At 40.2% G+C, this 26,805-nt stretch overlaps 1 protein-coding gene across 2 annotated transcripts; it reads right to left on the reverse strand.

Moving 5' to 3' along the window:
* Positions 1–235: 235 nt before the first annotated feature.
* On the reverse strand, positions 236–26,497 carry reps2 (RALBP1 associated Eps domain containing 2). 2 transcript variants are annotated; one of them, XM_005923008.3, is made up of 19 exons: positions 26,107–26,497; positions 19,718–19,841; positions 19,046–19,221; positions 16,558–16,666; positions 16,069–16,175; positions 15,842–15,983; positions 15,658–15,721; positions 13,648–13,816; positions 13,507–13,560; positions 13,202–13,280; positions 12,517–12,585; positions 12,128–12,176; positions 11,904–12,040; positions 11,520–11,581; positions 11,315–11,404; positions 7,628–7,714; positions 7,405–7,538; positions 6,101–6,206; positions 236–1,563 (listed from the first exon to the last, which is right to left on the reverse strand). In XM_005923008.3, exons 1-19 carry the CDS (start codon positions 26,284–26,286, stop codon positions 1,495–1,497), a joined length of 2,007 nt encoding a protein of 668 aa, XP_005923070.1. In that variant the 5' UTR covers positions 26,287–26,497; the 3' UTR covers positions 236–1,494. The 2 variants fall into 2 exon arrangements, with proteins under 2 accessions (XP_005923070.1, XP_005923071.1); XM_005923009.3 differs by lacking the exon at positions 13,507–13,560.
* Positions 26,498–26,805: the final 308 nt, after the last annotated feature.

Below are 26,805 nucleotides of genomic sequence, written 5' to 3' on the forward strand. Positions count from 1 at the left end.
GGTCTGGGAATACAGCCATCAGTAGTGATCTGGGTGACCCTCAGTTGTTGTGTCTGTGTCACAGAAAAGCTCGGCTGCTTTGTGACTGCCAGAAAGTTACGACTGCTGCCCGTTTGATCTCTCCTGCCCTCATACCCAACATGTGATAACGGTTTCTCAGACATCTGTTTATACGTCCAAATTTAGTGGAGCTGTTGAGGCATCTTTATACAGCAAACCAGTGGTAATAAAAGCATTTCAAGCAACAAAAATAGACTTTATTGATTAGTTCCATTGTTGTCTTAAGACCAGAGCTCAGTCGTGCACAGTTTCAGATTCATTTACATTCTCACATAAGTTTAACACAATCATGCAGTTTCAGGCTTGCCATCTCATTATCACAATCATGATCCAACAGTAGTGTGAAAAAAAGCAATAAACACATGACCATGCCTGCTTTTTCAGCCAGTCTTTAAATCTATCATGACTATTAGATGATTATTGTGCTTATTATTTCATTTTTTAGCCGTTAATACTGATTTGGGTTTTGCTTTTTTTTTTAAGCCTGTAATATTATAAAAGTTGTTATAACAGCAGATTGGCTGTTTAGAAACTCCGAGTTTAAAATAATCTTGCCAATAGCAGATGTAGATTTTTACTAAGGAAAAGGCAATTTACGAAATCGCAATTATTATGAAGAATAACTGTTGACATTGTGAAATCTTTTTTTCATCAAGGCCAACTCTGCATGATAACAAACATAAAGTTGTCAGGCAACACTTACATCAAACATGTAGCAACTTCACATGAAAATGCTCATATTACATACAAATCCAGTGTCGACATTCGTCACATGTGCTACGGATGCAGTCCTCAAAACACACATTTTTTGTGGACGCTCAAAATGTTTTGTTAAATCAGATTCATTCCACATCTAATGTTTTATTTTTTGCCATCCTTTGAAATGTGCACTTTTATTTTTCCTTCCAGTGCAAACAGCGTAAGAACGAGAAATCAATCTGTAGCACCATCGCTTGTTTTATTGTGTGTGTGTGTGTGGATATAGATGAAATGTGGTGCGTAGAAAAACATGAAATCTGAGAAGATGGGCTGGACAGAAAATACGATTTTTCATAATCATGGATAGATGTGCAAACACGTCCTGTAAACCATAAAAGATTTATGAGAGAACCTAACAGTGAATCACAACACAAATAAGTTAGAAAGTCATAAAGAAAACATTGTACATGTGCATATTATACAGTGATTAAAAACACACGGTTTAGTCCTGCAGAGCATCTTTAACAATAATGCAAACAAACACATGGACTCGAGCTGGAGCTGATAATTCAAGAAAAGTAACATCCCTGTCCGTTGAGTCAAAAATGCACTTTGCTTCCATCGTCAGACAACAACCACTTGTGTCTTGGCTTAAACATTTGTGTTTAATAGAGAAACCGATGCGCGCCCCTGTGACAGAACGGGAAGGTGACTCCGATCAGACTTCGGGCTCAGTCATGTCGAAGCCAGAGGCCGCAGGAGCTCCAGCTGGGACTCCAAGGTGACCCTCTCCTTATGAACCACCTGCAGCCAAGCAAAAGAAAACATGACCTCTGATCGCTGCAGTCTGAACAAGAGATGCACCTCAGGCGGTAATGACATTATTTGCTTTGTTTTCTGTGGTGACGACGGCCAAGTACAAGGTTGAAATCTGGCCAACGGCCCCAAAAGGTCACAGTGTTAATTACTACAAAATATGAAAGTGCTGGAAAAAAATGAACAGCTTGCAAAGATTTGAGATACAAGATGACTTTTACAAATTGTAGAACGAAGCAGGAAACCTTAACTAAAATCAGGATTATTAATGTGCTCCCTGCGGGCAAACGGTAGAATGGTAGCTTCTGGCTTTCGATGCAGTTGATTGCAGTTTTAAACTGTGAAAAATGTGTTTTTCACCCTGAAAGCTTCATGTGGATATGAAGAAAAATATAATGGTGCAAAATTCCAGTGCACATCATATTTTGAGGGCCTGTGAATTAGAAATTATTCATGGTATGAGGTAAAATTTTGCAAGCCTTTATTAAATAGAAGAGAAAAAAAAACTGAGGGCATGAATGGGAAATACAGGATCTTTGACTGAACCCCAGTTCACATTAAGAAACATCAGAGCAGTATTAAAGCAAACATTTTGTGTTAATATCCCAAAAACAGAAACATACAATAACAACCATTCTTTGAACCCAAAGATTTCAAATAATGATTAAAAGTTACACTTTGAAACACAAAACACTGCAGACACACCGATTACTGACTTTTCCGTTCATCACGGGCACGGTGGAAAATAAAGGCTGTCGCGGCAGCCTGCTTTTATTACTGGATTATTGTGTCAAACTGCACCCGCTAACAGCTTGTGTCAGACCTCTGTGCAGATTCTCCAGTGTGTTACTCCTATGAAAACTTTGGGCAGCTTAGTGTTTAAAATAAATCACTGATTATGGAATTATTTTCTTTGATGTATGCGTTTTTCCTGCGTGGCGCCCAATCACATGCCTTCTCCCAGACCTTGTGAACCCCTGCACAAAATATGGAACTGATTATGTGAGTGGAGAGTATGTACAGCATTAATATTTGGAATCTGACCTTGTCACTCCCAACATTAAAGCACAAAGCTCTACACAGCATGGAGGGGGAGAGACGATAATAACTTGCCCCCAGGGAGAGGGTATACTGCAATAAGAGTATAGCAGGAGAGTTAAGTTAACTGCCTGTTTGCTATGGTGTGTGTGTAACACGATTAATCCCGTCAAGTGGCCTCTAATATTCATTACACCCCCAATATGAAGGTGTTGGACAGAACGATGGAAACTCCCTGACTAATCTTAAGACTAAGGGTGTAGCTAAGGAAATATTACAGTTTGCCACCTCAACTGGAAGAGACTGAGTGAATGTGGAATATGTACAGCATTAATATCTGGAATTTAGGCCCTGACCTTGTCGCTCCCTAAAAGAGAGCACAAAGCTCTGCACAGCAGGAGAAAGAGGAGTGAACACAATAAGTGCCCCCAGGGAGAGCGTACACTGCCATGTGAGTATAGCAGTAGACTCAAGACTCAACAATGTAAAAAGATTAATCCCCCGAAGTGGCCCCTAATGTTCATTACACCCCCAAAAATGTGAACTGAGCATAATAGGATTCGCCCACTCTCAGTGCTGTACTAGTTGTAGGCCCGAAAGCTTAAGATTTACCCTGAAGGTGGCAACAGAGGAAAGGTCACGAGGTCAGTTCTGATGTGACCGTGGAAAATAAACAGAGTTAATATTAGACACTTACTTTTTGGTGTCTCCCCACTCTGCACTAGAATAAAGGTCATAAGGTCACTGATATATCAAGTTGAATGCATTGCACTTATTAGACTGCTAGTGCATGAAAAGCTAATATTTTGGCTTGAGGTTGGTGCTCAAATGGAAAAGATTTCTGTATATGCAGAGCATGAGACCTACAGTTAAACTGGAAATTCAGACTAATAGCATTGCTGGTGGATCATGTCTATCCAGGCTAAACTTGAATAGGCCTGCACCTGCCAACGTATCTTCACTGAACATCAACATTCTTAACCGTATCAGATGAAAACTTCATCGGAATTAACAGATTTGTTGGAATATTTATGCACTTCCTTCTCTGGGATAAATCAAAACCCCGGTTGGATTTTGTGTTGCATGCAAGTGCTGCTCAGTTGGACAAATTTCCAGAGTTAAGAAGCTGTTCCTCTAACTTTATTATGCTCACGTGCCTATTATCGTTTTGTTTTATGTCATTTAAAAACGAAAATGACTCATGTTTTTTATGTATATGTCCCACTATAGTATAAATTACAGTCTTGAAAAAGAACGTTTTCACATGACTCTCTGCATTTCTGTGAAAAACTAAATGCATGCCATGATTAGGTAGCTTGTAAAAACACCTTTATCAGGAATAACTTGACGTAATCTCTGTATGACTTTATCAGTGTCTTACATCACTGTGGAAGAATTTTGGCAAACTCATCTTTACAGCTTTGCTTCATTTCATTCAGGTTTGCAGGCACTTGTTTATGCACGACGTTTCAGGGAGGTTGAGGTCTGGGCCATTGCAACTGCATGATTCTTCTCTTTTTCAGCCATTCTGTTGCAGTTTTGCTGCAGTGCATGTGCTCAATGTTCTTTTACATGATCCAGTTTTAGCCAAACTTTAGCTGTGGGGGGCACAGCCATTTATTTCTAGAATATTTTGGTATACAGAGGAATTCATGGTTGTCTCAACGACTGCAAAGTGCTCAGGTCCTGCGGCTGCAAAACAAACCCAAATCAGCACGCATCCCCCACCATGCTCGACAGGTGGTATGAGGTGTTTATGCTGATGTGCTGTCTTTGCTTTTCTCTAAACGTAGTGCTGTGTGTTATGGTCTGACATGTCCATTCTGTCAGTCTAAAGGACGTTGTTCATGAAGTTTTGTGGTTTGCTCAGATGCACCTTTGCAAACCTAAGCTGTGCTGCCATGTTTTGCAGTTTCTCTGAGAATTGCTTAGTCTGAGCTTGTGGTGAATTTACTCGGATGTCGACTGCGGCATTGTGGTAAAACACCCAAATTCTCCAGACCATCAAATTGTTAAAATGTCTGCGTTTACAGAGCTGTTCACACTTGATTAGTGATGATTATTTAATCAAGAGTATTTGATTAGCAGCACCTGGCTACTACTTACCCTCATGGAAAGATGTACTCAGTATTTCACAGGACTGCACAGAGTCCTGCAAAAATATATTTTATGTCCATATATATGCCTGGTGGTCATGGTTTCCAGTCATTTTTATACATAAGGACTTCAGTCATCTCTATCAACTGATAATGGTCTAATGGTTCTCACCTAATATTACAAAGTAAATGTAGGAAGATTTTCAATTAAAAGTTTCCTATGATATTTTATTTTCATCAGCCATGTTTCTCAGCAAGACTCATAACCAAATTTGCTGACTTTTCAAGCAGGTGTTCATGTGACTTTTCCCTGTCAGAAAAGTGTTTTTAATCAGTGATTCTGACAACATATTAATCCACCTTTCATTTATGGATATTTTTCTTTAAACTTTCTTGAACTGTCTTTGTAAAAAGTCAAGTCTTCCTTTCCATCCAGCCTTCCTTCTGTCCCCACACATGCACACACCCTGTTGTAGTTGGATGCCTGACCGGCCCAGGCTATATTTTGAAGAAGACAGTTGTGAATGCCAGTGGCTGTTTGGTATTTCAATAAGGCTCAAGTCTATATAAAGACACATATGCCTTTCTCTGCAGAATTCCACAGATACTTTGAGGACGTGGGAGAATTAGAACGAATAAATATCATTCCAGATGACCTTTCACAAAGGGAAAGGAAACATAAATCCTTGAAATCTGAGAACAAAATAGCCTCTTTGCATGATATTTTAAGATGTTACAAAGTAGGTCCTTTGTTGGTAGCATTCTTCTCCTTTATATTCCTTTTCCTCTGTTGTATTAAAGCTATAAAAGCCCTGCATGGTAGCGTGAAGGTTCCGCTCCTGGATCATTTATGAGGAGAATGACAGGCATGCAGCATGTGCTCCAAATGTGAGTGAGAGTGTGTTCCACGGGCAGATCACCAATGCAAACAGCCAAGTCTTTGCCATTAGTTCAGCTATGACTGATGGGCAAAGGAGGGCAGACAGTTGAGCTTGAGGCTTTTCACAGAGTTGGATCGGTAGGAGCGTTTTGCTGTCAGCAGCAAAAGAGCAGAACTCAACTTCTGACACACGTTTGAGGGGATTTTGAAACAGAGTTAACTTGAACACTACCACGCTCTTGTGGTTGCAGCTGAAATGCAATGCTTAGTACTTCTGTTGTTTAATTGAACTGTCAGAGTTAAAGGTACACTGTAGTTCTGTGTGTCAAGCGGGCACCCTTTATATGTGTTTTCTAAGCACTGCAGGGCTGGTTTTCCCATTTCCCAGAGTCTTGAAGGAGGTGGAGGGCAGGGAATGTGAGAAAGTTTCAAATGGGCACACACCGCTACAGCAAAACCCAAGTGGTATATACAAAGTGTCATGAGCTCAAAAAATACCACATAAACTAACCTTAAGTTGCTGCTGGAGTTCGCTATTAAGGCGTGTCAGCACAGCATTGGTTTCCCTGTTCTTACGGATAGCCTGCTGGATCTCCCTCTTCTGTCTGGGCAGCAGTCTGAAAGAATTTCATACAGTTTTTATTTGCTATTAAATAGAATTTTAAGGTGAATAAAACAGCATGGCATGGCTATAACAATCTCCAGTTCTTCCAGCTTATCAGAGGTTTGAACTTTGCACGTCAGAAGAATAAGACCAGTTGCAGGGGTCGCTGCAACTAGGAGGCCTCCGCTGTTATTGATGATCACCGTGTATCGCACTGACAGTTTCAATGAGCAGTCTGGTCAATAAGGAGACAGAAGCACACATGGTAGAGTCATTATAGTGAGTTAGGGTGTGCCTTAATGTCTGGTGAATTCCCCTCTTTGGGTGGGTTTTGTGGGTTTTACGATCACTTAAGAGCATGTAGGTACTTTTAAGAAGCTCTTTGACCTGCATTACCGGTAACTCATTTTCCTGGCCACTTGAGGTAGAGCAACAAGCTGTAAACATTGGTATATTTTACTCATAAAGTTTACAAGAACTTTGCATGCAGTGACCTTTAAAGCTTGAAACAAAAACTGCAGTTTCTCCAATTTGAGGCTCCAAAAGTCAGTCACCTGACAGTCAAGTTGTTACAATGCTCAGAAAATGAACACGTTTAGAGTCTGACAGAAAAAGGGTTTTTTGTTTCGATTGTTTTTATAATTTACCTGTTTTACTTCTGGTAGGACTTAAAGTTATTAGCTGCTGCTTTGACACCTTTCAGACCTTTGCTAGGCCTCACTTGATCTAATTTGAGCCACTGAGCTGGATCTCTCCACCATGTGTTTGTTGTGCGAGTGTCTTCTGAAGGTTTTTTTTAATGGTTTAACGAATAAAGGTTAAAACCTGTTGGTCATTAAATGCAAAGCTGGTTTACGGCATTTCCACGTTGGCTTCACATTTTAAGACCTAGAAGCATCAACGGTCACTGCTAGCTTAAAATAAATGATTAAGTTGAGGCTTCAAAATACAGAATCCAAAATTAATGAGTGACAGTGGCCAAGTCCATCTTTGACATGCAGGCTGTAGGCTAACACATTTAAAAAACTTCACAGTATTCTGTCAGTTTATCACTGCAACCAGCGATTTATGTAGTTATTCTCTTATATAAAGCAATGACTACACCAAATTTAACATAGTTTAGTGTTCCTGGCTACATTTTAACCACTGCTAAAAGTGGTGGCTATTTTTAGCCAAAGTGATCAGTGTCACAAGTTAAATGTTTGACTAACTTTTGAGGAGTTTTAGCAGGAGGAGGAAATGGCACCGCTGGCGGAGGTACAGTCTCCAGGTTTTGGCTCTCTGGGAGATATTTCCTGCGAACTGGCTTCTGTGGAGGTTGATTGTGAGAGGCGGCAGTCATGTCCTGAAACCATAACAGATGAAAAGATAGAATTATTGTAAGAAAGACACTGACTGTTACACAAGAGGAGTGGCTCAGTGAGCAGTCCTGACCTGTTGTGAAGGATTCGTCATGTCCTCAGTGCTGAGCCCAAATCTGGAGTGTGGCCCCTGATCTTCAGGTTTCACACTGCTCTCCTCCTAAAGGCAATAAACCAAAAAACTTGGCTTGGACGTTTGTCATGTAAGATAGATGATAAAAGATCTATTCCTCCACGGAGAAAAGAGTGTTGATGCCACGATGAGGTGAATTAAATTGAGAGAGGCAGAAAGAAATGTGTTGGCCCTGACCGTGTATAAATCAGCACCTTCCCTGCAGGGACTGCGATGTAGGGCTCTCCAGACACGGCCTGCTCAGGGGCAGCCATGATGGATTACTTTGCTTTTATTGCATCGCCTTGCTGCCTTATTCCTTTGTTTTAAGATGTTTAATGTGTCACCACATGCTTTTTAGGGCGAAAGTGTGAGGACAGGCCCTAGTTTTGTGAAAGTTGAAGGCATTTCTTACAGCCTTTCCCATCTGTTAATGTGGGATTTAGTGAATTTGATCCGCTAATTTGTCCGGGCTGCAGTTTTCACTGTGGCGGCAGTGGGCTTTCGTGATGCTTTAAGCAGGCTCCTGTTGTAAATTGTACCCAAGAAACCTAAAAATGCATTTTGCTCAGAAACACCAACTGACTTTCAAATAAATGGCCCTGAGATTCACTGCTCCATTGGACGCGAAACACAGCCACAGCATGGAAACATACAGACGCTGTAGTAGTTGCTACAGCGGCAAAAAAACCACAGCAGAACCATAAGCAGAGTGTGTGGTCAAATCAGCTGCAAAGGCTGGTATTAAAGAAGGGCCATCACTGTCAGTTTCTAGAGCGTGCATTTTTAAAACTTTCCTCATTCAACTGGAATATTTAAGAGCAATGAGACAAAGGAAGCTTATTCAAACAAGAGGAAACAAAACACAAACTGGACACAACAAATGAATCAAAAACAGACAACTTTAACCTTGTCCAACTTTCTGTCTGAATGTATCAATGCATGCAATGGATCAACTGGACTCTCTCTTCTCCTGGAAGAGACCAGTGGACCTTGGTAAGCACCAGGGGCGTAATTTCCAGGGGGTTAGGGGGGTTATGACCCCCTTAATAATCAGACCCAACCAATATACCCCGCCCCCCCCAATGTTCAGCACAAAGTTGCACTGATGGTAAGCAAGGATAATAACTGAGCTAACAGATGTGTTAATATGTTCTACTGTGGCAATAACATAGACTGTACCTAAAAGATGGACATGGTTACAGTGATGCCACCCACTGGTTTGTTAACTACAAATCTCTCACTCGCAAACTTTGTGGCTCAATCACAAAGCAGGCCCACCCTAAAAATAAACCCCGATTTGGTCTCCTCGTTTGCTCTGACCACAAATTTCACGTTGCGTTAAATACAACTTAAATCTAACAATTGAGACGTAAAACGTGACATCAAAGCTTTTACTGACCTCACAGATCAAGTTTACCATTAGGGTCATTTCTCCCAGGCTTTCAGAAAATAACTAAATAACAATATCAGTACTTCAACAAGCTTCATTCCTCCCTCTAGTTTTCTCTTAAATGCAGTGCATGATGCTTCAATAGTGACCACCTGTTGTTCACCACATGTAGGGCTACTTTGACTTCAGCGCATCAGGTATAGTAATACTCACTACAGAATATAGCCTGTAATACAGTAAGTAATGAGTGATTTCAGACATAGCCATGTACTTAAACTGCTCCCATGAGTTCCCCACAAAAGCAGGTGTCAAAATATTCACACTTAACTCAAGATTGACATGTTTTATGTAAAAGGAAGTTATTTTTAAGGACGCTTATACTTCACTGATTTACAATGCCTCTCTGAGGAGCTTGGGCTGGTGTGGATTTCTATTTGCCTTACTAAGTGAGAAATGTACATCTTATAGCTACCTTTGGGATGATCTAGTGCAGCTGGTTTTAATTAAGTAAAACACCATGTGGGGAGACAGAGAGGTGGCCGTGCTCTAACGTGATGGGGAGGAGAAGAAAGAGTAATGGATCCAAGGTCAGAGTGAGAGTAATGAAAGGGCACCTTAAAGATAAGTGATGACAAAGACAGAAGTTAGAACTGAGTGATTTACAGCAGTGGTCTCCAACTGTTTTTGCGCCACGGACTAGTCTATGTCTGACGATTTTCACCGACCGGCCTTTGATGTATTTATCCGCAACACCTTAAAGTAAAACCAGTACCGGTACAAAAAAAAGAAGATTTATTCATAAGACCCAGGAAAACCGAGTTAACAATAAAAACAATTAAAAAAATAACGATAAAAACCAATAAAAACCCTGAAAACCATAAATTTTACATTCGAGCCTCAACTCTCACGGCCCTGTACCAAACAACTCACGGACCGGTAACGGTCCGTGGCCCGGGGGTTGGGGACCGCTGATTTACAGCATTCAAAAACTAGAAAAAACCCCACATCCACACCAAAACGTAGGCACATGCTGGGCCAATAACAAATCTAATCTATGCACATTTTTAGCACGCCACAAAAACTGACACTTCAAGCACATCTTGTCTAATGAAGAGTATGATTTAGAACACACAACACCTGATGCGAGGGGGCAGTACTGAAGCAGGAGCTGCTTTGCCTTTTCACCTTAAAACTGCATATGATTTTTGTAATGAAAGCCAGAGGTTTGGACGCCATAAAGACAGAAAAAGCTGCCAAAATCGCTTCACTCCCACAAGAAAAACAAATACTGAACATAGCTGCGCAAATACAATAACCTTTGAGAAAGGAATGGGGATTTTTTTCCACCTGCAGTTCCAGGAAATGTAGTGCAGTAAAATACAGTACTTTTCCATGTGCACACAGCGTTGATTATGGCTGTGGGGTGTGCGGCTCATTTAAACAAACACACATATTGATAAAAGTACCAAATGCACCACAGTAATTAGCGTTTGTGTTACTTATCATATGGCAGTAGTGAAGTTTATAAAGCGATTCATTAGAAAGCAACCACAAAATCAGCTCAGTTTTACAAGCAGCATATGTGCTGAAGGACACGGAGGATTCTGAAGTGAGGATACTTCCTAATATGGTGCTTACCCATGATTTTTAGATTAGACTTCCTACTGAAGGAAGAGGAAATGTCTAAGTTGTCAGAATATGGAGAAGTACAAAAATGACACAAAGAGAAAAAGGAAGTGCTCTTCCTGAGAGGATGCAGGAGTATTTCAAAATAAAATAAATGATGAGCAGAACCATCAGTTTAATTTATTACAAACCTTTCAGCATTTTCACAGGTCCTTAAAGCCAACTATCATTAAAAACATACTGAAAGGAACGACTCGTGTATTGCGTTCAATTCAGTCTGAATGTAACTCGCTTTAAGAAACTGAGTAGCACCACTGGAAACTCTTTGAGTAGTACCGCCTTCTCAGGAAGGATTTTTAACAAATACACAATTTAGGCTTTAAAAAGCCATCTAATTTGCATGGACTTTCATGTACACTTCTGTCAACCTTTTCATTTATTTGTGTCTCGTAATAGAAACTCATACTTTTCCCAAGCACGTCTTTGATGACACTTTTATATATCTGCGATGGAAAGTTGTGAAGTGGAAAATGCTGACGTTTCTTTTTGTAACTGCAATTTGTGTTGCTGTTCGCTACATTTGCAAATTCCCACTGAAACAAAGGCAGACGTTCAGGTTTAATGCTCACCTCTTCTCTGAAGTGACTGAAGTCAGCAAAGTTTGGCTGCTGCACTTTACTCTGGACAGTTTTCTCCGAAGCGCAGATAAAATGAGAAACCTGACAGGAAAGAAGATTTCTGTCACTTTTAATCTGAGAAAAAACGATGTTGTTGTATTGCTTTGCTCACTAGCATGCAGTACTACCGTCAAAATCTTAATCAAACAGGAATTACCTGCGAAGCTGTCGGTCTAGGAGGGAGGGCTGGAGGAGGCAGCAACCATCCACTTTTTACTCCTGGAATCCCAAGTGAAAAGCTTACATTGCAATGATGTCATACCCCTGCTTTGCTCTCGGGATACAGATTTCCCTCCTTAAACTCAAATATACCATGCACATTTATAACCACAAACTGAATGGCTCTCTTGTGAGTCTCTCACCTTTCAGACTGAATACTGAAAACCACGCATCTCCATTTCTGCTTTTGTTCCCCGTAAAAGGAGAACTGCCATAAACTACGCATATTAACTCATTTGCAAAACGCACTGCTGCTCCCAGCTGTTTGTGCTTCTCACCTTCCGTATTGCAGAGATAATATGATGGGAGGAGCAGGTCATACCTGGAGCGCCCTGCTGGAAGAGCTTATTGAGGTCCAGCGATGAGGCCCTGGAGTGGGTCTTCTGGGGTCGAGGGGGAGGGGTGGGTGGCTCCTCGGCCTTCTTCATAGCGTCTTCGATTGAAGTGCTGGAGTAGGACCTGGAGGTCACACGGATGAGAAAATGTAATAATGGTTAATGAGCAGCTCAAGTTGAATCATTTTAGTTGGAGTGGGTTCATTGTCACCTTGGTCTAGTTTTTGTCTTCATCTGTGGATCCAGATCTTGAGGCGGTTCTGTAAGAAAGATGAATACTAATAAGTGTGCTCATTTTCAATCAATCATCTGTAGGCAGATAATAACCACCAGGGTTACTTTTTATTTTTATCTTTCACCAAAAATATATCTTACATCTAGCCAGGAGAGAGTCGTGCGCTTAGAAAACGCAACCAAATCACAACAAACAAGCATTTTCACCGAAGCAGACAAAAGAGGAAAGATCCCCAACTCAGAGAAAGTACTGAGGTATTTGTGGCACCCAACCAACCCGAGCTCATCTGAAACTTGTAGCACATGATGTACTTTTACACAGGAACAGAGAAATCTCCCCCGTGCTAAGGGAAGGGTCAGTTTCACCTGGCCGCTCAGGAAAAGCACCGAGCTGAAGAGTTACTTTGTCTTGAGATGTCGCGAGCATCTTCACATCTGTAGACACAGTAAAAAAGAAAGATCAGAAATGACGATGCAACAAAAAAAGTGTTTTTCCCCCCCGTATTTAAAAACTCTGATAAGCAATAAAGACCTTTTGCCTTAACTCTGCTTAGACTAATAATGTCTTCATACACACTCGGCCCCCAAGGGCCCACTCTGAAACACCCGTCCATCAAGAGCATATCAGAGCAGCATTTACTCACTACTTAAGAAATTATGGTTCACTGAATAGATTTGCTTTATTTCAGTATCGCATAAACTGAGATCTTTTTTTGGACTAAGAAATAACATATGTTAGCATTCTCTCTCTGCTTTGTTTACTCTTAGAGGATGAGTGGGATAACAGACATGTATTGTCCTTTTGTTTGTTAGTGTAAGGAAATTACCATACTTACTGTATGGTGGATTTATTTCTGTGCAAATGGCTTGGAGAGAAGAAGTACTGAAAGAGCACCATGGGACTTTTTGAGAACCATTATCCCAGTTACTATAGTGTTATACCTTTGGGAGAGTACCTAGTTCAAAGTGAATCTGTTTTACATGTGATTTTAATAAGCATAACTTTTTTACATTTGTTACTCAAAAAACAAACAAATTGCTATATAATTACCTTGTTTACTAGATTCTTCTTTTAAGTCTTGTTTTGTTGAGGTTAAGCTTGGCTGGAGTCTCTGCATAATGCTCGGATCCTAAAAAAACATGGCGCGAAGAAAATCAGGACGTGCAAAGACTGAAATAGTTTAAAGTGTGCATTTCAGGAAGTAAAAGATGCTCTAAGCTCAACCTGTTGCCTGGTATGCAATGTACTTGAACCTGGTTGTTCTGTCTCGTGTTCAGCTTGCTAATGCCCCCTACAGGCAACAGGATGAAACTACAAATAAACATTTTAAACAAACCACTGATGATTTGTTTTACCATCTGATTCGGCCTCCGTCCAGGGTCCTCAAAGACAATTAAAGGCCCTGTACTCTGTTGAGAAAGCATGGTATAAAGAGCCTATGTCTGAATAAATTCATAACCCAAATAATTAATTTTTGCTACTTGTGTCCGTCGTACTTCATGAGTGTCCGGTATGTCCTCTTCGTGCTGCATGAACCCCGGCCGCAGGCTGGGAGGCAGCGTCTCTGGGAGAGGGTAACCATTCTTTCGGGCCACAATCAAGTGGAACGCTGTGCAAAACTCAGAAAACGTGAGAGCCCCATCTCTATCCACATCACTCAGCTCCCTTTAAAAGAGATGACACACAAAGAATATATGCAAAACCTGAGAATGGAGCTGTGAAACAATAATAACACATAAAGCTGCATGAAAATATTCTGTTAACACTTTGTATTTAAGTTTCGTGGAAAGCACTTGGTAATCTGTTCAAAATTCTTGGAAAATATAGCTTTCTTTGAAACTGAATCTTTATTTAAAATCAGATAAAGATTAATTTAGTAGCAGGCATGCAGCGCACGGACCACAAAGACTACTTAAACCAGTAATATGTTAGAATCAGTTGAGCAGAAGTATATAAATTACAGTCTCCAGTTTCATAAATTTGTGACATATTACCACGTTCTTTCCAGGAAACTATTATAATTACAGGGACATTAATCTGAAATTATACACCAGTAAAATGAAGTGTTGCCACAATGTTTACTTGGCCTTTTAAACATGATACTGCATTAGCGGTTAGCAGGCATTCTGTATAGATTTTGTCTTATTCAAAATTTATTACAAGTGAAAGCTAAGCCATGACATACTGTATAATAACATAAACTGTGAAGATATAAGCAAATACTCTTCTGTCAACATTACAGAAAGAGTTTGACGCTGACGCCAACCTCTGCTGGCAGGCAGTTAGCAAAGCTTGAGAGTTATTCTGATAGCCTGCTTCTAGCATTATAAGCTAAAGCTAAGCTAACTTGCTGCTACCTATATCATCATATTTTTCTTTCTTAATGTTAATATCCAATTCAATTCAAGGTTCTTTACAAGTATAACACACAGTGAAATGTAGCCTGACACGCTCCTCGACATGTGCAAAAATGGGGGGGATATAGTATATACATTGGGTGAATGTGCAGTAATAGCAGCAAGCAGGTGAATTCTGTACATTAATATGAATAGACATCTGACTATTTTACAGGATAGACAATATAAACATATTTAAAATTAAAGGTAAATTGTTACTGAGTTAACTAACGAAAGCATAACAGTAACACAGCAAAAAAAGGAAAAAAATCCCCAAATGTCCAACTTTTAAAAACAGGGAGTAATAGCCTCATGTCTTTATGTTCAAGGTTTTCTTACTCAGTCACAGACTAGTTACGTAAATAAGCTAATTTGACATTTATGTTTGCTGATCATCCCAGCAGCCAAGATAAGGTAACCTAGCGTGTTGACTAGAAATATTGTAGATTGTATATACTGGTATTCATTTATTGTTATTAAATTGACATAAACTACGATACCATGAGTAAATATTTTAGTGCCAATAATATAATTTAACCACCAACTGCTGCTATATGGCATTTTATGTTAATGTTTATCTGCTTACAGCTTCATTCTTCCCATCTAGCAGTGAGTAGAATTACATGAAGGTAAATAATCATAGTTCCAAGGATATAAGACTAATTTTGAGACTGCCTAAACTGAGCATTACTCAATTTACCGAGCCATTAAGAAGACTACTGTCTTCTCCAGTGGGTTATAGTTTGATGTCCATAAGCTGGAGCTTAATTTTTTTTTTAAAATCTAACTGTGCCAAAAAAAAAAGAAAAACAATAATATATTTTAAAAAGTTGTAATTTCAAATAAGAGGAAATTAAACCAGTTTTCCAGTTCAAACTAATGTAATCTCAACTTCCCCCTTTATTTCATTAAATAAAGAGTTAAAGAATGTTCCTGAGGCGAAACCTTTTCCCTTTGAGGAGGAGAAGTGTAGCACTGGTCTGCACTTTAAAAACAAAGGCCTCTGTCTGCCTCAGAGGGCATGCTGAGGCTCTTGGCTGAAAAACACCAAACTGACCCCAGAGCAGAACAAGGACACAGACAACACCATCATGAGTCAGCAGCACTTACCAAATGTGGGACAGCTCTGGAATTGGGAGCTTGGATTTTGTGAAGAAATTTTTTGCTACAGCTCCTTGAAATAACAAAGTGCAAAAAACAGTGAAATACTTTTATAGCAAGATGTTGTTGTTTTTTTTGTTTTTTTTTTTATCTTTAGATGAATGCATTTGAGGTGCAGGTGGGATGTCCATACCCAGGATGAGAGCCCCCAGGTCAGGCTGCAGGCTCTTGAATTGATTAGTGTAATACTCCAGCTGTTCCTCTGTGATCCTCCAGGGGTCATCCTCAGTATAATCTGAAACAGCCTGCTGCTCGAGCCTTTCTACTGAGGAAGCCTGAGCACATACAGAAAATCAAAGTGGCATAATACAGACTTAATAAAACATATTTGTAAATCTTTAAAGAGAAAAACATCAGTACCTGAGCCATAGCTGGATGCTCCACAGTGGGTTTGGTCCCGTATTTGCTTGGTGAGGAGTGCTGCTCCAGCTGAACGATCGGCCGCGAGGAATGTTTGCTTTCATAGGCTGAAGGATAGAAGAGAAAAACACAGCTTTGACGGAGGAGAAACTTGAGACTGACATGCAATGATTTCCTGCTGATTACACTCCTGGAAAATGTGATCTGGGAGAATGAAAGATTTACAGATCAAAAGGAACCGTGAGAAGAAAGAAACCGAAAGTTTCGAGGAATGAACAGGTGTCAGAAACTCAGGAAAACCTCATCGTTTTCATTTCTCAGTCCGAATTATTTGTTAATTACAAATGTACAAGCAAGCTCCAAACATGCTAAATCAGACAGTTTATGGCACGTGAAGAATCTGGAGAACTCTACAACTGCACAGATGGTGGTAGAACTTAACTTAAAAGGGAAAAAAGGGTTTTTAAAATTCTGAGAAAATGATCTCACCGATTTGCGGGTCAACTCCATTTCTCTGCTTGGCGTATGGGTAACTGCGATATGTCAATGGCGAGCGAGGTGGTGAGCTACACGGGGATCGTGGTGGCGACCAAGGTTCCTTTAAATACAGGGACAGTATAAATGAAGGGTGGGTAATTAATTTTCCAAAGAGCCCACATGAGAAACAGATACTGTTGCAGACAGGACAAACAAGTAACCTGAACTTAGTTGTGATCAATATTAATTTTATCTCTCTCAAACCGTGGAGGAAGTATTTGTTATTTCACACAAACAAACCAGCATGTAGCACGTGAACATTTCTCTAGGTGACTCAACTGTGCTATATACAGCCTAAGATTCTGCCTACCTAAGTGGCCGATGCTGTTGCTAGTATTTATATTTGTCCACAGTGTGCTCTGCAGTTTTGGCGCCCCAAAAAAAATTGGTTGATGGTGGCGTTTCTCCTGGGTAGGAGAGAAGAATGGTACCATTACGGCCATTTTGGGCTGCGTCAACACGTTGTCAACGATAAGTTATAGCAGATTTGCAGTTATGACGTACCTACAGCATAGATTTAATGCAGAGGACTAAATCAAAAACACCTTACACAGACCATAAGATGTGTGGCATCAGTAAGAAGAACAGGAACACCATGAATCACTGATAAGTCTTAATCCAGATGTCAGTTTTAGGCTGTTATATTTCTTCAAACCATTTTTTAAAATATGCAACTTGTGCTGTAGCAGAATGAAAAGATATAAGTAAAAATATTATGTTCGCAAATCCCTTGGCTAACTAAAGGAGCTTTCTTACACATAACTACATAAGCTAGCAGCTAAGTTGTTATTGCCTACCGTCACAACACTTAGTTCACCCTCCAGTGGGCTAGTTTTTCAGAGTATGACATGTTTGTATTCCATCTTTGTAGTCCACCAGAGCACCAATGATAATAAAGTTCTTTATAGAATTTCCACCTTCTACACTGCTGGGTTCATAGGGGGCCCTTGCAAGGTCGTCTAGAACAGCGGTCCCCAACCTTTTTTGCACCACGGACTGGTTTAACGTCAGACAATATTTTCACGGACCGGCCTTAAAGGCGTGTTTATCCGTGTTGCGGATAAATACAACAAAATAAAATGATACAACCAAGACAAAAACTTTGGTATTTTGTAAATATAATAATAAATGCAAATTCACTGTGTAATTGAGTAACTTTATTAGCAGCATAACATCCTCCTTTCTGCTCCTTAAAGCTCTCTGGTCGCTATGGTAACACGTACATATTTCTTTCAAAATAAGACACACAACTACAACATGGGAAAAGACCCAGGGAAACTGAGGTAACGACGAGAACCCTGAAAGCCATAAATTTCACACCCGAGCCTCATCTCTCGCGGCCCGGTACCAAACGACTCACGGACCGGTGGACCGGGGTTTGGGAACCGCAGGTCTAGAATAAATGGGGCTATATGCACATTTTGTGAGCTAAACATTTTCATCACCTGTAAATTATGATCAAGACAATAGTTGAAGTTGAAATTGAAGGTTTTTTTGTATTTTTATTAGTGCTGTCAGCGTTAATCTCTTTAAAATGACGTTAAAGCCATAACCGCATTAACGCCGCAAATCTCTGTTAGCAAGTTAGCGCAGATCGCCCCATGCACGGGGCTGGACGGTGCTAACGCGTTGACGCCGTGCAGCCCCGGAGATTTGCGACATTAATGCGGTTATGGCTTTAATGTTTAATGTTTAATTATTTAATAGGCCTGGTTTTATTAGGCCTATTAGGCTGTAACGAGATTCATTTTTATAGGTTGTGATTGTAATAAAGCACCTTTCTGGGAGTATTGGGGACATGACAGTATCACAAGGTATTTTATGGAACCCCATATTTTTTATTTTACTCATGAAATGAATAGTTAAACTAACCACCAACCATATGCACTTAAAGTTTAGCTATCATCTGCCATTAAGCAGGAACATTATATTATGAAGCCTTAACCAACCAAATAACATGCGCTAGTAATTTTATTTCAATTTGTTCATCTTATCCATCCTATATTTGAAAAATATAAATACAATGTTGGCTTTTGTCTTTAAAAACTAGGGTAATACATAGTTTTGCAATTTCGCTCCATTCACTTCTTCTCAGTTATGATTGTTCTGCAAACACCCGTTGCTGAAATGCAAAAAACACAACAAATCCATGACACTGATGCAAAAGTTTGACCCTGCTGGAATAACTAAGTTATTGCAATTTGTGGTCAGGGAGGTCTCCGGTCATCCAGTTCTAGTAATTCTGATTAAGGACAAACTGGAATGACTGAAAGAGGCTTGTCATTCTTCTCTAATCTCTCATCAACTGCTCCGATGATTAGAGCTGACTGGAATGTATTTGCATACTTCTTGGTCATACTGCATAGCTGCACTAAGCTATAATAACTTTGATACATGCATACAGGCCAAAAGTAGCAGATGGCAGCGCACACAGGCTTACCTTCTTGTCTGTGCCGGCCTCCAGATGTCTGAAGGTGTTCCTGTCTGTTGGAGTCCAGATAAGAGAACCGGGTGCAGAGCCACACTGTGCGCCCTGAGCATCTATGCAGGAAGGGACAGTCGAGTATCGCATCTCTGGTTCATTCTTCAGACCAACAAATCTAGGTAGAGGTAGATCTGGAGAGACAGCACAAAAATCATTGATATAAATGATATATTATTTATTTTGACACCAACTCAAATGTTTAAGTGGATATACAGTATAAGTGTTTTTTTTTAATTTGTCTCATGATTTAGGCCTAGCACAATGACCTTTGATACAACTAGAATTAGTACGAGGGAATTAATCAGGATGAACTTCTTTACAGGCTTTATTCTGCTGAGGAGAGCTACTACTACATACAAAAATGAATATGAACCGATAAACATATTCCTTCTAATAATCCATGAAGCTATGTGATTTTATGAAGAAAAAAACCCCACACACATTAGGGTTTCCTATTTGGGCAGGGTGTAAATGGTTGTGTGCTCCTTGTAATAAGGGCAAACCCACTTAGCCCTTTCCATGCGACTCCCCTTTCATCCAGATTAGGCCAAATCCTGCCATGTTAAGATAATCTCCTGATCCCCTTTTCCTCTCATAAGACGCCTCCTCTCTGAGCAGCAGACTTACTGGCGGTTACGCTCTCCAGGCGAATGGGTAGACCAGCCTGGGCAGCTGCGAGCAGCTTCAGAGCCACGTAGAACTGAGATGTACCAAAGTAACCCAGGCGCTTTGCTCCACACACCTCGGTCACCTGAAAAAGAAGTCAAAAAAAGACTTTTGCATTGTGAACAACTGAAACCAGCTGAAACATGCTACGACCAATGCCCTGAATTTGTGACACAGTTATCTATGTCCAACAATGTCATACATCTCAGCTTTCATGCTGCCTGCAGTGACAGAAATATAATCTAGCCAGGGCTAGTTTAAGAATGTGGTTATTTTACACCCTGATCAAGCTCATGTATAGTAGAAAATTATGGGTAAATAGAATAAAACTAGAAGAAAAGTATGAAAGAGATTAGCACGATGTAATCTGTTTGTCTTTTTCTCTTTTGTTTCAAGGTACAATGCTTCCTGGGAAGCACAGCGGATTAGGATTATCTGGAATAATAAAGAAAAAAAAGATAAAATATAATTGAAAGAAAATGTCTGTCTGTTTTTGTAAACACTCGCTTGAGCTACAGTTGAATCAAGGATGTAATACTGAAACAGTACCCTATCTATCTACCTAGCTAAAATACGAACCAAACGTCATTTTAGCTTAATTTAGCAAAAAGGCTAGCCAAAATTTGACAAATGCTAGCCTGGCTTTGCTTCCTTAAAAAAAACAAAAAAACAACCCTTTTGTAGTCCTTTAGTTTTTCACCACACATTTATTAATAAAGGGACAGCTCTATAGCTATGCTAAGCATATTAGCACAGGGTTTAGCTTCTCTTAGCACTAGACTAGAAGTAGCAGACTCTGACTTTTAGCTTTTTTTTTTTTTAGTCCTTGTTGCTTTTATATCTTTTAACCAATTATTGATTAATTAAGCGATAATTGTGGTATTACAGTAAAAAAATTTTTAGCTAAGCAAATAATTAGCTCACAGGTGTCAAACTCCAGGCCTCGAGGGCCAGTGTCCTGCAGGTTCTAGATGTGTCCTTGATCCAACACAGCTGATTTAAATGGCTAAATGACCTCCTCAACACGTCTTGAAGTTCTCCAGAAGCCCGGTAATGAACAAATCATTTGATTCAGATGTGTTGAAACAGGGTGATATCTAAAACCTGCAGGACACCGGCTCTCGAGGCCTGGAGTTAGAGACCCCCCCATTTGCTTAACTTAAATCTGTGGCAGTGAAGAAAACAATTAGTATGGTAACACCATTTATCACTATCATTTTAAATAGCTTATAAATGAACGCAATAAACATGACATGTCCATTTAATTCAGAAAAAATCTCTTAAAGCAGTTTTAAAGCAACCCGTTTTGTTATTACTGGGTAAGCTAACCGTTTTGTTTATGCTACTTTTTGGCCATACATCCCTTTATTGTTTGGCTTATTTGTGGGTGAGACATTTCTTCTAAATTGAAAAGTAAACTTTAAATTGTGTTGGTGTTCTTTCCCTGTCAAACTGTCCCAGCAACTCAATAAGGCACCCTTGGTTTTATCACTAGAGCACATTTTCCGCCAAGGCCAATGCCATCTTGCAAATTTTATAGTAGCCTAAGTGCTCTGGATCCTCACCAAAATGTAATGCCCTCTTCTTCTGACCATTCTCCACATCTCTACTAAGGCTGGATTCATGAAATCCAGATAGATATTTTATTGTGGCAACAATGGAATTAAAACCAGTAACACAAACATGTTTTCATAAACTGACAAAATTCAAAGCAAGGTCTACTTTTTTATACGTCACCAAAAAAAAAGCCTACATGAGCCCATTTTAGTAAACATTTAGTGGTATGCACTTCTGAAATACGAAGAACATGGGGCCCTGGTCCTATCTATTGTCTAATGAGGCCAAAAGGCTCACGTTGCCTTATGAGACATTATTTCTGCTTGACCTGCAGTGTATTCATTAAACAGCTTTCACAGGGGCAGGACATTCAAAACAGCTACAGTCTTGTGAGAAGAGGCTGAGCATACAGCTGGAGGTCAGGTCTGCAGCACTGATGTGTGCGCCTGATTTCAGCGGAAAAATGATAGATGGTGAGGTTATTGCAGGAAGAACAGCAAAGGCCTTCAGGAACCAGACTGACAGGTCAGATCTACGGCCTTAGGGGAAAGTTATTTAAGGAAGGTGGAATGATGCCAGAAGCATTTCAGCGCTCACTACGTCAACACTGGTGCAACTTTGTGGATACTACTGAATCTTATGGCTAGCTGAGGATGTAATTTTAGAGAAGAGCCACGTTATTCAACATATTACCCTGTAGTACTAGGGAGAATAATCTGACCAGATCCACTGTCATTGCTGATAAAAACCACGATCAGCGTTTGTTAGCAGTCAGGAACTTCTTTTTTTCTCTTTACTTTTACATTTTAATGTAAAAGTATTTGACTGATGTGCAAAATCCAAGATTAATCCATGGGTTCACATCTATTGTGGATACAAAAAGCAGTCTGGGTGGCATTGATGTTTCAACTGTCAGCAGTTACGCCAGATTTAGCTTATTGTTTGTTGTGGTGTTAAGCATCTGCTGTTTCACAGACACAAAGCACAGAAATCAGCATTTGACTCTTAGGAGTAACTTGAGTTCTGGGTTGGAAACAAACAGCAGCCCACAAAGCTGAAAAATACAACGCCAAAAAGTGAGAATGGTTCTACAATTTCCTACCCACTGCATAGGGATTATTTATAGCTCGCCTGAGTTAGGGCATTATTAGGAAAATAGACACTTTAACTGACAGGTGGATGTCGACATGTCCAGCTGTAGCTGGCAGCTCCTGTTCAACTAAGTCACAAACTGGACCTCTCGACTGTGGTCGATTTGCCCCAGTTTTGGTGTGTGAAAGTATTCTAATAATTAGTATATATATGTATATGTTGTATTTGCAGTGCATGTGTACTGTTTAACTGTATAAAAATCTTTATTTAAGTGTCTAAAGTAATAAATATATTTTTAAATATATTGCCAGTATAGGATTAGGCCCCATTTGAAATTCAAAATTGTCTTAATTTTTCATGGTATAGATTCATAAAGGGCTGGGCATGATCAGCAACAACATTATGGTATTATAAACAAAACTCAGTTGGTATTAAGGGGTCTAAAGTAATCCAACAAAGTATACCCCATACTGTTATGCCAACACAAGCGTTAACCGTTGATACAGAGCAGGGTGGATCCATGCTTTCATGTTGTTTACAGAAAATTATGACCCTACAATCCAAGTTTCACAGCGGAAATCAAACCCGCCAGTGATTTTCCAATCTTTTGTTGTCCAATTTCGGTGAGCCTTTTGAATTGTAGCCTCAATTTACCATTCCCTTTTCCACAGCATTCTCTGTAAACTCTAGAGATGGCTTTGTGGGAAAGTCCTCAGCAGTTTTGGGCAAATTTCAGACCAGCCTGGTGGGCATCAACAGCTATGCCACGTTCAAAGTCACGAAAATCACCTTTCTTCCCCATTCTGACAGATTCAGCAGGTCATGTCTAGATGCCTGAATCCATTGAATTTCTAGCATGTGTTTGGTTGATTACATATGGCCACAGACAAATAACTCTCTATTTATATTCTTATAGTCCAACCATCATACGGCAGGACCAAGAGGATAGGTCATCAGTCCATTGGAGGGGAAAAACCCTGACAACCAATTAACCACACGCTCTTAATTTAGAATCAGCCATTAATCTTGCAGGAAGTAAGCGCACTTAAACCTACTTACACTTACTTTAGGTTTGATTAAACAGTACGTTATGGTGGAAAGAAAAGGTGGTCAGTGTTTGCACTGTTTAACGAATTAGTCAGCAAATTACGGTGATAACACTGAGCGTTTGCACATCAACTACTTCTTTGCTGTCATACATTATCTACTATATGCACTGCAGATTGTTGGAGGAACCCCCGGACAAACAATGTGATGATGCCATTTGTAAAGTACCACAAAGAGTTTTTTCATACTAGACAACTTACGTACTGATATATCAGTCATATGCCTTTTTCCATTAATATTTTTAAACAATCAGCTAGCAGCACCAGCACCATCAAACCAGGATGTGAGCACAGGAACTCTGACCACACCCTCATTCATCTGGACAGGTTTGACAGCACATCTGTCAACACATCGTTTCTGTGCAGGAACCTGAACGTGGCATTTACGCACAAACACATGGCAGGAAAATGAACTACAAATGTACTGCGAATTGTATAGGTTGGGATTTACAGTGGCTGCAGTGGCTGTTACTTTCCCATGATAAAATGTTATGAGGGACATCCGCTTAGATGGCGGTAAAGTTAATCTCAGGCAATAGCAGTGTGACCCCAAGTCTTTATACATCCATTTAATGAGCACAACAGCTGACCTCACTGCAGCAGGCGGAAGCCTCGTGCTTTTTTATTTATCTGCTGTAAACAGATCAGTTAGGAAAAAAAAAAAAAAAAGAAACTTCCTGTCTAAATTTACTAAATCGTAAATCAGCAGAACATACCTCTACGTACAGCACATGGTGGAGAATGTCCTTTGTTTTAGCAAATATTATAGCATGATTATAGCACAACCTCAAGAGCCACAACATGACATTTAACTCACGGAGGCAAGAGAGGACATAAGCCAGTCTCTGATACTGTGTGACATGATGACCCAGAAGTCAGCAGTGACTTCAGGAGCGATCGTGCAGGCATCCTGCCGCAGGGCCAAAACACAGCTCAGAAGGCTGCGTGTCAATCACCCCCAAGCGGTGGCGGCGATCCAGGCCTGACAGGAAGGAAGTGCGGCTCAGTGCCAAACTTCCTGACACCCACGCAGAGACACAATAGCCTCCCATCGAAGGGAGCAGACCCCTTGGGACAGAGGGTGGCGTGAACGGAGACAGCGACCCGCTGTGCTCATCTGAGCTGGAAAAATGTGTTTTTATTCCTGTGATGGGTCGGCAAAATGACTCTCACTGGGTTCTTTCATGCTGCAGCCAGCGAGACACAGTTAACACCACCACTGCTATTAAGTTGTCTGTCAAGTTTGTCGGGTATCAGCCCATAAAGCTTAATCAATAACACGCAAAGAAGAACAAGGAGCTCAGTAAAAGTTTTAATTAAATTTGTTTACGTGTTAGTTTTGTCTGCTTTTAATTAGACCCTCATTCTTTCAGAAAGGATTTTGAAAGCATCGGTTAATAAAGTGGTGGGTTTTACAAGTTTTAAGATCCATAACCACAAATGATATGGTATATGCTTTAAATGTTTGACTTTTGAAGTATTGTAAGTTTCAGATATATTGCTGTCTTTGTAAAACTGCTTTAACAGCCATTTATGTGCCATATTAAACCTCAGAAAGTCTGAAGAATCTATATGTTTTATAATCCATCACAGAAACATCAAGTTTATAGGTTATGATTTCTATATCAGATGAACTGCTGAGCTGAAATAACCAAACTGACAATTTCTTTATTATTGATTGAGTTAAATTATTTCTCATTTTAAGATGTTTCAACCATTTGTCTGACAAAAGGTTGCTCCAGTTTTACAAAAGTCCCTGTATCCAAATGACTTTGTGATATTTGCTGTATTAAATCACAGTGATAAGAAACTCACTATGATTTCACTATTTCAGTCTGATGATGGATGAAAAAGTGGTTTTCCTTCTACATTCAGAATGCATCACTTCTGAGCAGACAGAATACTCGAATATGAATATTATGCATTTATCTATAAAAATCTTATTTGCTGATGGATCAATATTGAGGTTTTTTTTTCACAAATACTTGGTCACTCAAAATTTAGTATTGGTAAACCACTGGAAGTGAATGGTTTAAAATTTCAGAACCACAGTTGTTATTCTTAAAGGGGACAGCACAACAATTTGTAAACATAACTACTGACAAAGGCTATTGTTGGTGCTGATCACATCAAAAAAAAAAAAAATCATTGGTTACAGTAAACAAGCTTATTAGAAATGAGTGCAAAAGGCCTAACCTTAACCTAAACTACAACATCTCCAAGGTGACATCTGAGGACCGACACAGCTACTAATGTAGTGATGAGACCTACAGACACATGCTCAGCTATACCCTCACATATGTAAATAGACTGGCTTCCTGTGTAGAAGAGGAGGGGGAGAAAGAGGGTTTGTGAAACCTCTCTCTCTCACACACACACACACACACACACACACACACACACACACACACACACACACACAAAGAGATCAGAAAGGCATCACAATGAAAATGTGGCTCATTATTATACACAGTAGACCGCAGGCTCTGTGTCTCCTGCATCTGGGGTTTAGGGAGCAGCAGCCGCAGCCCTCAGCCCCTCACACTTGATAACATGAGCTGACCAAGCAGCCGCAGACACAAGCGCCACACTCACTTTATGCAGAGATTCGGGAGGTAGCTGAGACGCCTTGAACAGCTCTGCCACTTTACTGGACGACAGTTTTCCTGAAGTGTCAGCCTGGCACAGACCGTGGAGACCTGAGTAATACCTCTGCTCATGCTCATTCAGGGAGATGAAACTCCCCGCAGACGCCGCACCGGATTCCTGATCCATTCCCGGGGCTGACGCATGGAGGATCCGCCGGAGACGCACTACAAACAAACAGATCAATACATCCTGCTCCGGACTCCGGCTCCTGTTTCAGGTCGGAAAAGAAGGAGGGTTTAGTATCACCTCCTACAGGAGAGTTCCCTGTGAAGACAGCCCGCCTGCTCACCCTCAGGCTCGTCCACTCCTACTGCCTATTGTGAGTGATTGTAGCACTACCGCCGTGCGCCTGCTGGGGGCGACAGAGCCCAGGACAAGCTGAAAGAAGACCCTACGTTCCAATCCATAATTGAATAAAGCTTATTTTATTACAGGACCTTGTAGAAATTCTTATCCTGTATCACAATACAGATGCGGTGTAATATGATACAGCATAATGAAGCCAACAATTAATCTGTTGTGCTCTGAGGGAACATAGGGAAGCACTTTGAATATCACTCATATTTCCTGCTAAATTAGAATAGGCTTCTATAAATAGTCTGAATTTGGTTTCATCATGAGATAAACAGTTCAGACACTTTAGGC

Source organism: Haplochromis burtoni, unplaced genomic scaffold (genome assembly GCF_018398535.1).
Source record: "Haplochromis burtoni strain Fernald_Lab_line unplaced genomic scaffold, NCSU_Asbu1 Contig_61, whole genome shotgun sequence".
NCBI lineage: Eukaryota > Metazoa > Chordata > Actinopteri > Cichliformes > Cichlidae > Haplochromis > Haplochromis burtoni.

Coding starts and splice junctions, on each gene's coding strand:
- reps2 (XM_005923008.3), bottom strand. CDS start 26,286: ATGGATCAGGAATCCGGTGCGGCGTCTGCGGGGAGTTTCATCTCCCTG. Junction 12,041..12,127: donor AAGACAAAAACTAGACCAAG/GTGACAATGAAC, acceptor TGTGACCTCCAG/GTCCTACTCCAGCACTTCAA. Junction 7,539..7,627: donor TGACGAATCCTTCACAACAG/GTCAGGACTGCT, acceptor TTATGGTTTCAG/GACATGACTGCCGCCTCTCA.